The 11774-nt window shown below is 42.8% G+C and overlaps 2 protein-coding genes across 2 annotated transcripts; one reads left to right on the top strand and one right to left on the bottom strand.

Moving 5' to 3' along the window:
• Window positions 1–547: 547 nt before the first annotated feature.
• Window positions 548–6866, bottom strand: pdk1 (pyruvate dehydrogenase kinase, isozyme 1). Its single transcript, XM_086266144.1, has 11 exons — window positions 6085–6866; window positions 4889–5030; window positions 4715–4786; window positions 4441–4625; window positions 3502–3591; window positions 3317–3394; window positions 3120–3196; window positions 2925–3023; window positions 2688–2798; window positions 2219–2332; window positions 548–2115 (listed from the first exon to the last, which is right to left on the bottom strand). Exons 1-11 carry the CDS (start codon window positions 6191–6193, stop codon window positions 1975–1977), a joined length of 1218 nt encoding a protein of 405 aa, XP_086122270.1. The 5' UTR covers window positions 6194–6866; the 3' UTR covers window positions 548–1974.
• Window positions 6356–9434, top strand: nup62l (nucleoporin 62 like). The gene is made up of 3 exons (XM_086266142.1): window positions 6356–7311; window positions 7427–8944; window positions 9037–9434. The coding sequence occupies exons 2-3, from the start codon at window positions 7433–7435 to the stop codon at window positions 9193–9195; spliced, it is 1671 nt and encodes a 556-aa protein (XP_086122268.1). The 5' UTR covers window positions 6356–7311; window positions 7427–7432; the 3' UTR covers window positions 9196–9434.
• The last annotated feature ends 2340 nt before the right edge of the window (window positions 9435–11774 follow it).

Here is an 11774-nt window from a genome sequence, read left to right on the forward strand (position 1 = left end):
TGTGTGCTTTTATGTTGCTGCTCTTTCAAAAAGCAAAGCTTGTATGTACAACAGTCTCAGGGTTAGCTTCACAGACCTGAGTCAAAACCCACCCAAGTAACGAGGTGAATATTCGACTGATTGCTTAAGATGTTGCTACAGCTGCAGACTATTAAAGTCTGCTTTAACCAGATGTCAGTGATGTTGCTCATCTGGCACACAATTCACAGGTGAGTGTAAAGAAAGTGATGTTATTGTCATCGTTGGTTTGCTGTAGCTGAGGCAGCTTGCAAAAGTCGTATCCAGCACTAATTTCATTTGACTAAAAATAGAGGAGGAGGAGTGAGTCTTGAGAAAGTAAAGCCATTTTTCTCTTGGACTCAGTTTGTGTGAAAACTTGTTATGAGATCACTGTGTGCAAGTCCAGTTACATTCTGACCAATACTGTCAGAGCAATAACAAACGCCTCATCGTGGCAGCACATCAGTCAATTTGCCGGATGAGTTAAACATGTGACATAAGTCTCGATCCAGCAGACGTGTGGTCTAAAACTAAAAACAGGCAGTAGTCAGTGTTTGTAACAGTTTATTGAAACTTTTGCCCCACGGCAATGATTTCATATCTGATGCCTTCAACAGTCAAACTGCTGGTGTTACAGTTTTAATTACATACTTGACAGAAATCAGTGATCACAAATAAACAAGTTTGTCTCACCTCGACTCTGCATGCACAAAGCTATTTTAACAAAAGTAATTATCTGGAAAATAACCTACTATACTGAACATTATCCACTCAGACAACTGCAGATAGTGTAACATGGAAAACAAGGACTTCTGTCAGTTTAGCTGAATGAGCCCAAATAATACAACCACAGCACTAAAATACTGTATTAAGTTTCCTTATAGGACACAGAAGAATCATGTGGAAAAGAGTTCAGGGTTGTATCTTCTTTTAAAGCATAACAGAAAACCACAAACACTGACCCAATAAACCACACCAGCTGCAACCCTCCCAATAAATACCCCCAACATTCTCAAGCTAGCATGTAAAACAAGTGCAATACAACAATTTACAGACAGCAAATCAAACCTTTTTTCCATCACGTTACTTTAACCAATACCCTGTTAGAAATGCCCTAATAAATAAACAAAAGAAACACGAGAAGTGCTTAGAAGACAGCAGCTTAACAAAAAGCAAAGCTTTTAATTTCACATCAGCTGTGCTTTTCTTTCAAAGTAACAGACTCCACAAAAACAGGGGAGAGAAACTCTACGCACAGATAAACTGTAACAGGAGAAACTAAAGTTCACCGTAATTAAACCAGACAAAGGAAAAACTTCAAAGCAGCAAAGCAAACTAAACTTTTGCTGATACCTGTAAGGACAACCTCACATAAGAGCTTTAATACATTGTCCTCCGACCCCGATGGCATTGAACCCTGCAGACCGCTTGTTTTGCTGAGACCTCTGCTAATACAAACAATACAACATGGCTTTTAAGTCTTATTCTTAAAGCATCACAAAAATTATACATGTCCTGATAAACGCATCAGGTGATCTTTAGCTCATCAGACAAACATGACACCTTTGCAAGCTTTGTCCACCAGAGAGCGCTGACAGCTGTGCAGTACCATCTTGTTCATCATTTAAAGAGAAAACATGAATGTATGTTTAAATTGTTGATTTCTCTGCACCTGCAAGTTTTTCATGTCGAATATAAATATAAAACATAAAAAACATACAGCTTGCATTTGTTGAAACCTGGTCCTGGTAGATAACAGTTAACATTTAAGATGAATGGGGAAAACCAAGAGCTGCTGCACTTTAAAGTACTGATCATAACAAAGCCATTGTTCCATGTGGATTATATGGCACTAAAACTTTGTTCTATTATTCTTTAAGCTTTGTTTGTAAATAACTGAAGGGTTTGATGTAATTACTGCCACACGCTCACACATTCGGTTACGTCTCTTGCGCACTTTCATTTACATTTGATCTACAAGCTACGAAATGTCGTCATGTCCTTTGGCTCTTTGCTCGGGACGCACCAGTCGTCTGCCTCGTGGATGGTGTTGTAGTGTTTCCAGGCTGACTTGTTGTACACCGGGAGCCTCTCGATGGACTCTGTGGATAGTGCCTAAAACGTGATTGAAGGGGAAAGAAAAAAAAAAAAGATACTTTAGGAATGTGCTCTTCTCTCTAAAAGAGGCACTAATGCTGCTTCTGTGAAACTGGGTTACCCGTATGTAGATCACAGCATCGATTCCGTAACCCTCCATAGAATACAACTTGAGGTCTCCTTGAAAGTAGCGAGCGTACAGTCGTGAGATGGGCAGGCCATACCCATAACCAGCCTAAAGAGAAATGAAGCAGAGTTCATCCAGATAAAGTCTGAAACAACAGAGCAGCTCCATGACAAAGACAGCATTCACTGGAACAAAGTGACTGGCTGTGGATTTTCTCTGGAACATGGGGTAAAATTGCAGCAGTGCTTTTTGTTTTGATAGGTGGGACGTGTGAAAGCCCTGCAAAAGCCAAGTATGTGTGTCGAAAAGGAACTCTAGAACTTCAGGGCGTATACGGGATAGCTGGATACCTACCCCAGCTGTGGAGACGCTGGTACAGCTGTTTCCATTTTCAAACACTCACTGATTGATTTCTCTTTGACACTGATTCAGTCACTAGTGATGATAAATTAGGAGTATTCACCAGAGGAGCAGCACGAGATCCGTCGATGCTGGGTCTCGGAGCAGTCGAGTACGTGTAGGTGAACAGCCTGTCGATTTTACGCAGTGGCACACCACCTCCACGGTCGCTCACCTCACAAAGCAAACAGCATGAATAAACACAAGCTCCTCCGAAACGTACACAAAAACCTGAAGGAGTTTTCAATGCCAAGTTTGCTGCTTTAACCTTTACTGTACAGGAGTTTATCTGCACATTTACCTTGACTGTGAGATCTTCAGTTCCCAGAGCAACCTGTGTATGGATAGAAGGGTACTCCATGGCATCTCCGTATAACTCCATGGTGGCCCTCATGGCGTTCTGTGACAAGTGTTTATCCAAATGTTTAACATTGGAAAAGAGATATTTTGAAATATAAAATGCTGACATATATGAAGACAGGCTTTTAAAAAGCACCTTATAAAGTTCAAACACCATGTGATACAGATGAGATGGAACATAGACCATGGTGACAGGTTTCCCCTTCTCTTTGGCTATCAGGACAAACAGATGATTGGAAAACATTTGATTACGTTACAATTCATTCATTAACCAGTTCAAAGAGCGGCATCATTGAAACTGTTTGTGTTGTTTCTTCTAACTACATAAATTACCATTGAATTCCTCCAGGACCAGCTCAGGAGAGTTCATGTAATACCGATCACAAAGGTTTCTTGCATTTTCGTAGGCATCTACAAGGAAGTGGTTTGTTTTTGTTACATGGCGCTTGCAAACTGGAAGAACAGCATAGATTAACACTTTTCTCCGGCATGTTTCTATAAATATAAGAAAGTCTCACCTCTGATAACCTCGCTGACCCGACAGTGTGGATCAATACTGCCAATCTGTTTGGGGTGTGCAGGATTCACCTTCCCTCCAAAGAGCAGAGCTACAGAAAAAACACACAACATGAACATTGTGAAGTCTTAATACTTACTGATATTTGTCTCTGTAAGTTCAGGGTTTCATGTGAGACCTTTTGATTAGAGCTAAAACAAAACTGATGAGCAGTACCATCCTGAGGGGACCTGAGCCGTAACGAGTTCTTCCAGTGTCGCCATATGCAGGAAATTCTAATAAAAACTTTGGTTGAAATTCCATCCACTCATTGTTTATCTGGGTTCAGGTCACAGAGTCCACCCTAAGCAGATATGCCCAGACCTCCCTCTACCCATCCACCTCCTCCAATTTATCCAGGGGGACATTGAGGTGCTCCTAAGCCAGAAGAGAGCCATAAACTCTCCAGCGTGTGCTAGGTCTCTTCCAGGGCCTTCTGCTGGTAGGATATACCTGAAACACCTCATGCATTGATTAGGTATCCTGGTCAGATGCCTGAACCACTTGAACTGGCTCCTTTAGATGTGGAAAAGTGGAAACTCTACTCTGAGCCCCTTCTGAATGACTCACAATATTTAGCGATGTCCAAAATAAGCCATATTTTATTTATTTATCTACAATGTTTTTATAGCGTAGCTTTACGCAAGTGAGCTTGTTTTGGTCTTTGCTGTCTGTAAATAAAACACAAGTCATTTAGTTTTCGTGCAACTGCCAGAAAATGACACTGGGTGGGGTCTGTTGATTCCTGGTTTACTGTAGCAGGAGTTTTAAAACGACACAGACAGCCTGAAACCTCAGCTATCTTCTCAGCACAGAAGTCTGGCTCCTGAACCCAAGGGCTTTCATTTCCAAACAAGTACAGCTCAGCAATCACATTACAAAAAATACAACATGTGCTCACTGTGCTGGTTGAGCAGCATCCTGATGGAAATCCTGCTCATGTAGAAGCGATCCAGAAAATACTGAACATTCTGGCTGACGATGGGATCTGTGCCGTACGCCTCCTTGTACTCCACAACGCCCTGAGCCATGGTGGGAATGACATCATTGTGGCGATTTCTGATATTTATCACAGCATCTGTGAAACTAATTGAAGACATAAAAGTTAAGGCAATGCGTGAAAAGAATCTGCAGGAATAGATGAGCTGTTGCAGTGGTTAAAAGAGGAAACCTACTCATATGTGACTTTCTCGTCGTCTGCATTTTTGTCTTTGAACTCGAGAATCTCCTGAAGACTCTGCATGTACCTACATGGGGGAAAAATTATCTTTTTGTATTTCACAGACTGGCAAGAGTTAAATACTGTTAATTCGTTAAAATTAAGTGGAAAAAAAGGAGAACCTGCATACCAGCTCTGGACCAATCGGACTGATGGCGTCCTCAATAAGTTGTCTGGCAGCAAGTTAATTTCCTTCATGATGTTGGCCAGCCTCACAGGTAACTCCTGTCTGAGGAAGTTGAAGGATGTTTTCACACATGCATTTTCTGAACCTGAGAGAGAAACAAAAGGCACATTTTTTAATAATTTTGCTTGAAAAATGGGAAACAGGTGGAGCAAGCTACTGAACATGTGCAAAGATACATATAAATACAAATATACAAGGCAAAAAATGTACTGGGATACTGGAATACTTGGGACTGTCGGCCATTTGGTTTTGGAACTGAAGAAGCCTCTCCGATGTGAGGTGAAACGTCTTCAAGACACTTATAGAAGTCCAGTCACTTTCTTTCCCAGCTCCTTAAACTACCATGAACAGGATGACTGAGAACCTACAAAGACATCTGCTGCAGATAGTTTTTAGGCCTGGCACTTCTTTTTTGCGCCCTACTTGTCCAGTTTCCAGTTTAAACAAATGCAAGGATTACTATGAACACTAATAAAGTCTGGTCCTTAGAAGCATTACTCAAATAAATCAACACTTTTGCACAATCCTGTAAATGTAACATGATAAAAGTTTTTCCATGTCACCCACTTCTAGTTAGCATCAAGGCTGGATTACATATCAGATGCAAAACTACCCCCAAACCATTCAGGCTCCATAACCTCTTATAACTGTAAACCTTCCATAGTTTCAGCAAACTGGACCATTTTCAGTATGAAATAGAGAAAATCAACCAATCAATCAAGGGCCTAACATTCACTCTTACATTCAAGTCTTCAAGCTTGACTTACACAGACAGGGCATATATCCCATTAGTCATGTGTTAAGAGATACTTTAAAATCCCTTCCTGTTTAATACGAGGAAGTGTAATAAGGGGAGGCTAGATGATTTTAAGAGTATCATTCGTCTTGTGAAATACATCCTTGTGGTATCAACTACCTTTACATCACAGAAGGAAAAGCCTGTGTTAGGACCGTTTGTGTGGCAGTTATCCTCGGTTTAACTTTACATTAGTTTGTTTTTTCTATTTCCATATAGTTTCCTGGATGTGTATGAATCATACACGTTGTATGATGATTCTCCTTATTTTAGGGCAGAGTATCGTTAACGATGTAGTAAAGCATTATGTTAGTAAATATCTACTAGTCTTGCAGCTTCTTACCAAAATCCAGAAACTGCTTCATTGATAGAGGGGATGGTGAGAATTTGGAATAGTAGTCGATGTCCTTCCCTATGGACACGCTGCTCCTCAGAAACCTTAAAATCCTCATGCTGGCACGTTTTGTATTGCTTCACTTCCAGCTGTGACTGCTGCTTAATAAATAATTAAACAAGCGGTACTCTTTTTTTAGGTTTAATTGCAATTAGCATCCACAGCAACAGAGCCTAGCGAGGGCTGCAGCTTGGTTTGCTAATCTGTGTTGACACAAGCTTGTTAGCTAACCTTAACAGCCTGCCAACACACAAGTAATTAATGATTTGTTTTTTCGTAATTTGGTGCAGTTTCAGCCTCCATTCTCAGAGCTTCGGCACTGTTTTCCTAAATCGCCTTTTACTTCAGCTTCTCTTGGTCAGATGCCGTGGAAAGGAGAGTGTGCGGCCAGTAAATTCAAAGACGTCACAGCGACATCAAGATAAGCTACCTCTTCAAGCAAACTTTATTGACCAAAATTTGGTGTAACGTTATAGCTAAACGTTACACAGCCAAACTGTTAACGTTGAAAAACAATCGAGGAGTTTTTCAGAAGTTCCCGTGAAGTTTGTGAACTGGCTTCTTGTGGTTTTGAAGCAATTTTTTGAGTTAAACTAACATAGGCGTGTGCAACAAAATAGAACAATATTCGTTTTGCTCTAGAAAACCGTTCTAATAACGCGCCTTCTTGTTACTTAGAATTATTTGTATCTTAACTTTATAGAATAATGTTCATTTTATGTAACTTTCGATTTTGGTGGGAAGCAGCTCGAACTGCGTACAAACGTAAACCCTCTTGTTGTTAATTTGGTCTTTGATAACGTGAGCGTCCTAATCTCCGACGTATGTCTGCTAGGTGACAAGCCAAACCAATCAAAGTTTGAGTTGTCTGAAATTATAATTCTAATTGGTCGTTAGACCTGCCAATATTACTAAGAAAGGCGGGTTGTACTCCGCTAGACAAAATACAGGGCAAATAAACAGCTTGTTTTTCAGGCCAACTGCCGTCATTTCCTTTAGTTGACTACTGAACTGCCTACTTGAAAAAGTGTCGAGGCAGCTGGCCACGTTTTTAAGAAGGATATGTTGCCAGTTTTCTATCGTTGTTACGACTAAAGTGACATTAAGAAGGGTGTAGTCAACTTTATTAGACGCCAACGTCTAGAAAGCCGTCGTAAAAGAGAAGCCGATTCTTCGGTAAGTTCCCCCTGGTCTGTGTGTTTGTGACCCGCCAAAAGCTAAATGATTCAGCGAGGAAGTAACCATTTTGTGCGTTCGTCGATTTTAATAATGTTATTTTTTTATCTTTAAGGAGAAAATGAGCGGCGCTTTCACCTTTGGGCAGCCCTCTTCGGGCTTTACTTTCGGAACGCAGAAAACCACAGCCTCGGCCCCGGCCCCGGCCCCTACCACCGGCTTTGGACTGACAACGTCCACTCCTGCAGCCACCGGAGGGGGCTTCACTTTCGGCTCATCCATCCAGACCCAGAGCACTACCAACCCCACCGGTGGTTTCAGCTTTGGCACCCCAGCAAAGTCCACAGCAGCCGGCGGGGGTTTCTCTTTTGGGGCACCCACCACAACCTTTGGAATGAATGCAGCTCCTCCAACCACAACAGCAGCTTCAGGGTTGACTTTGGGCTCCACGGCGACTCAAGCAGCAGGGTCGGGGTTCACTCTGGGTGGAGTTTTGTCTGCGCAGACCACCGCTACTGCACCTGCAGGAGGGGGCTTCACCTTTGGAGCTGCATCTCAGGCTCAAACCCAGCCTGTAGCAACAGCCGCACCAGCAGCCTCCACAGCACCAAGTGGCCTCTCATTTGGAGGGTTCAGCTTCGGAGCTACCAAGGTCCAGGTGACATCAGCGGCAGCCTCCACCACCACAACCAACACCAGCACCACAGGTGGAGGCTTCAGCTTCGGCACCAGTGCTCCCTCCAGCCTTGCCCAGCCAACCTCCACCGCCGCTGCTGCTGCCGCTGCCGCAACAGGACAGGGTGGAGGGTTTACCTTTGGGATTAAACCGTCATCAACCCCAGCTCCTCCTGCATCCACCCAGGCCCCACCATCTTTCGGGCCTTCTCTCTTCGCTCAGCCTGTCACAACAGCTGCTGCCACAGCTGCAGGTCCAGGCTTCGCTTTCAATGCCGTTTCAGCTTCAGCAGCAAGCACATCCACAGCAACAACCACGGCTACTGGTGGAGGTTTGACTTTTATGATCAAACCTCTGGTTCCAGCAGCCACCACATCTGCCCCCCCCTCTACCGCTACAGCTGCAGCCTCCACGACAGGTACTATTACAGGCTTCTTGCTGGGAGCCAAAACTTCATCGATCACAAGCACCACGACAGCTGCTTCAGCCACAACCACTGCCAGCACCACCAGCACAGCTCCTCCAGTGATGACCTATGCCCAGCTAGAGGGGCTCATTAACAAGTGGAGTCTTGAGCTGGAGGACCAGGAGAGACATTTCTTACAGCAGGCAACTCAGGTGAATGCCTGGGACCGCATGCTGGTGGAGAACGGAGAGAAGATCACATCCCTCCACAAGGAGATGGAGAAAGTGAAGCTGGATCAGAGGAGGCTGAACCAGGAGCTGGATTTCATCCTGTCCCAACAGAAGGAGCTGGAAGATTTGCTCTGCCCCCTCGAGGAGTCGGTAAAAGAGCAAAGTGGAACCATCTACATGCAGAACGCCGACGAGGAGCGTGAAAGAACATACAAGCTCGCTGAGAACGTGGACGCACAGCTGAAGAGGATGTCGCAGGACCTGAAGGAGATCATCGAGCACCTGAACACGTCCAGCGGCCCGGCTGACACCAGTGATCCGGTAAGATGACGCCTCCGGTTTTTGATAATCGATAAGATTAACAAAGATTTACTCACGTAATTCATGTCTAATTTCCTTTTTTTCATCATCAGCTGCAGCAGATCTGTAAGATCCTCAACGCCCACATGGATTCACTTCAGTGGATCGATCAGAACTCTGTTCTGCTGCAGAGAAAGGTCGAGGAAGTGTCCAAACTTTGCGACACCCAACGAAAGGAGCAGGAGAAAACCTTCCGGTTAACATTCGACTGATCTGCAGTAAATACTTTTACTTGTGTGCTTACATTTTTACTCTGTAATCAGAGGTGTCATCAGGGCTTTAGATGGTGTAGATCCAACCTTCATTACTGTTATTTTGAGTTTTCTTGGTTGCATAAAGATTGATATTTTCAGTGCATTTGCCTTTAGAGTAGTGAAAAGGATCCTCTCTTTCTATGTCAATTGTTATGTTTGTTCTAAAAAGTCTGATTAAATAAACCTTTGGAATGGAAGTCTTTTTTTTGTTTTGTTTTTTAATTATCAAATCAAATCACTTTTATTGTCACATCACATGTGCAGGTACATTGGTACAGCACATGTGAGTGAAATTCTTGTGTGCGAGCTTCACAAGCAACAGAGTTGTGCAAAATACAATAATGTAAACAAGCAAAATACAAGAATGGCTACATCTGAAACTAATAAATATATGTACAATATATAATAGTATATGCATTTCTGGATGTGTATACTAAATATTTTTCTACGTGTGTGTGTGTGTGTGTGTGTGTGTACACATATTTTACAAATTAAATAGAGTAAACAATAAATAAAATATATAAAAAATATACAGAGTTGAGACATGTGCAAAACAGTGGGCATTAAATACAAAATTATTTTCTGTGTCAGAGGGAGTGCTTTGTTCACATATCCGGTGCCCCTGTAATAGCTGAATTACAGCTAAGCATATATATTTTGATAAGAGAGGTGTGGATGGAATTGATTTGTTCTATTTACAGATTTAAGTTTGTGCAGTAAACAAAAAAAGCAAACTGTTGATGGACAAATAAGGCAAACATGAACTTCTACCATGCCACCTTCTGGTGCAAACAAGCCATATCTCTTATTACTAAAGATAACTGTTTTTCAAAGGTTGTCAACATGGCACGTTGAACAGGCCACATAATACTTGGACTGAAATGGATGCAGGATTTGTTGCTTTTTATTTTGTTAGACTGGCAGCTGAAACTTTTTGCATCAGTAATCATTTCCTGCAGGAACCATTTGGTGATACTCAAAGCGCTTCCATCACAAGGATCAGGGTCTAAATTAAGTTTCTGGGACTTCATTAAAGTGCTATTTCCCGATTTTGGCACTTGTTGGTAAGTCGGCTGGCTTAGCCTCTAGCGCAGGGTGTCAAACTCATTTTGGTTCATGGGCCAAATACAGCTTAAACTGGCATGTACAGTGGGGCAAAAAAGTATTTAGTCAGCCACCGATTGTGCAAGTTCCCCCACTTAAAATGATGACAGAGGTCAGTAATTTGCACCAGAGGTACACTTCAACTGTGAGAGACAGAATGTGAAAAAAAAAAAATCCATGAATTCACATGGTAGGATTTGTAAAGAATTTATTCGTAAATCAGGGTGGAAAATAAGTATTTGGTCAATAACAAAAATACAACTCAAGACTTTGTAACATAACCTTTGTTGGCAATAACAGAGGTCAAACGTTTACTATAGGTCTTTACCAGGTTTGCACACACAGTAGCTGGTATTTTGGCCCATTCCTCCATGCAGATCTTCTCGAGAGCAGTGATGTTTTGGGGCTGTCGCCGAGCAACACGGACTTCCAACTCCCGCCACAGATTTTCTATGGGGTTGAGGTCTGGAGACTGGCTAGGCCACTCCAGGACTTTCAAATGCTTCTTACGGAGCCACTCCTTTGTTGCCCGGGCGGTGTGTTTTGGATCATTGTCATGTTGGAAGACCCAATCCTCTGCTGTATCATCCATGTGCTCTCTGGCAAACTTCAGACGGGCCTGGACATGCACTGGCTTCAGCAGCGGAACACGTCTGGCACTGCGGGATTTGATTCCCTGCCGTTGTAGTGTGTTACTGATGGTGACCTTTGTTACTTTGGTCCCAGCTCTCTGCAGGTCATTCACCAGGTCCCCCCGTGTGGTTCTGGGATCTTTGCTCACCGTTCTCATGATCATTTTGACCCCACGGGATGAGATCTTGCGTGGAGCCCCAGATCGAGGGAGATTATCAGTGGTCTTGTATGTCTTCCATTTTCTGATGATTGCTCCCACAGTTGATTTTTTCACACCAAGCTGCTTGCCTATTGTAGATTCACTCTTCCCAGTCTGGTGCAGGTCTACAATACTTTTCCTGGTGTCCTTCGAAAGCTCTTTGGTCTTGGCCATGGCGGAGTTTGGAGTCTGACTGTTTGAGGCTGTGGACAGGTGTCTTTTATACAGATGATGAGTTCAAACAGGTGCCATTCATACAGGTAACGAGTGGGGGACAGAAAAGCTTCTTACAGAAGACGTTACAGGTCTGTGAGAGCCAGAGATTTTCCTTGTTTGAGGTGACCAAATACTTATTTTCCACCCTAATTTACGAATAAATTCTTTACAAATCCTACCATGTGAATTCATGGATTTTTTTTTTCACATTCTGTCTCTCACAGTTGAAGTGTACCTCTGGTGCAAATTACTGACCTCTGTCATCATTTTAAGTGGGGGAACTTGCACAATCGGTGGCTGACTAAATACTTTTTTGCCCCACTGTAGGCCAATCCAGTAGCACCACTATATAACTTTAATTTACTTTATACTTTATTTTCCCTGA

The sequence above is a fragment of the Aulonocara sp. 'chitande type north' Nkhata Bay genome, linkage group LG16 (assembly GCF_057382095.1).
Source record: "Aulonocara sp. 'chitande type north' Nkhata Bay isolate Kocher_YH1m ecotype deep benthic linkage group LG16, A_spYH_male_GT1.1, whole genome shotgun sequence".
NCBI classification, from domain to species: domain Eukaryota; kingdom Metazoa; phylum Chordata; class Actinopteri; order Cichliformes; family Cichlidae; genus Aulonocara; species Aulonocara sp. 'chitande type north' Nkhata Bay.

Bases quoted from the DNA above. Each gene is read 5' to 3' on its own strand.
- pdk1 (XM_086266144.1), bottom strand. From the start codon at position 6,193: ATGAGGATTTTAAGGTTTCTGAGGAGCAGCGTGTCCATAGGGAAGGAC. The intron at 5,031-6,084 runs GTAAGAAGCTGC...TTTCTCTCTCAG, and splicing joins GAAGCAGTTTCTGGATTTTG to GTTCAGAAAATGCATGTGTG. The intron at 4,626-4,714 runs GTAGGTTTCCTC...GTCTTCAATTAG, and splicing joins GACGAGAAAGTCACATATGA to TTTCACAGATGCTGTGATAA.
- nup62l (XM_086266142.1), top strand. From the start codon at position 7,433: ATGAGCGGCGCTTTCACCTTTGGGCAGCCCTCTTCGGGCTTTACTTTC. The intron at 8,945-9,036 runs GTAAGATGACGC...TTTCATCATCAG, and splicing joins CGGCTGACACCAGTGATCCG to CTGCAGCAGATCTGTAAGAT.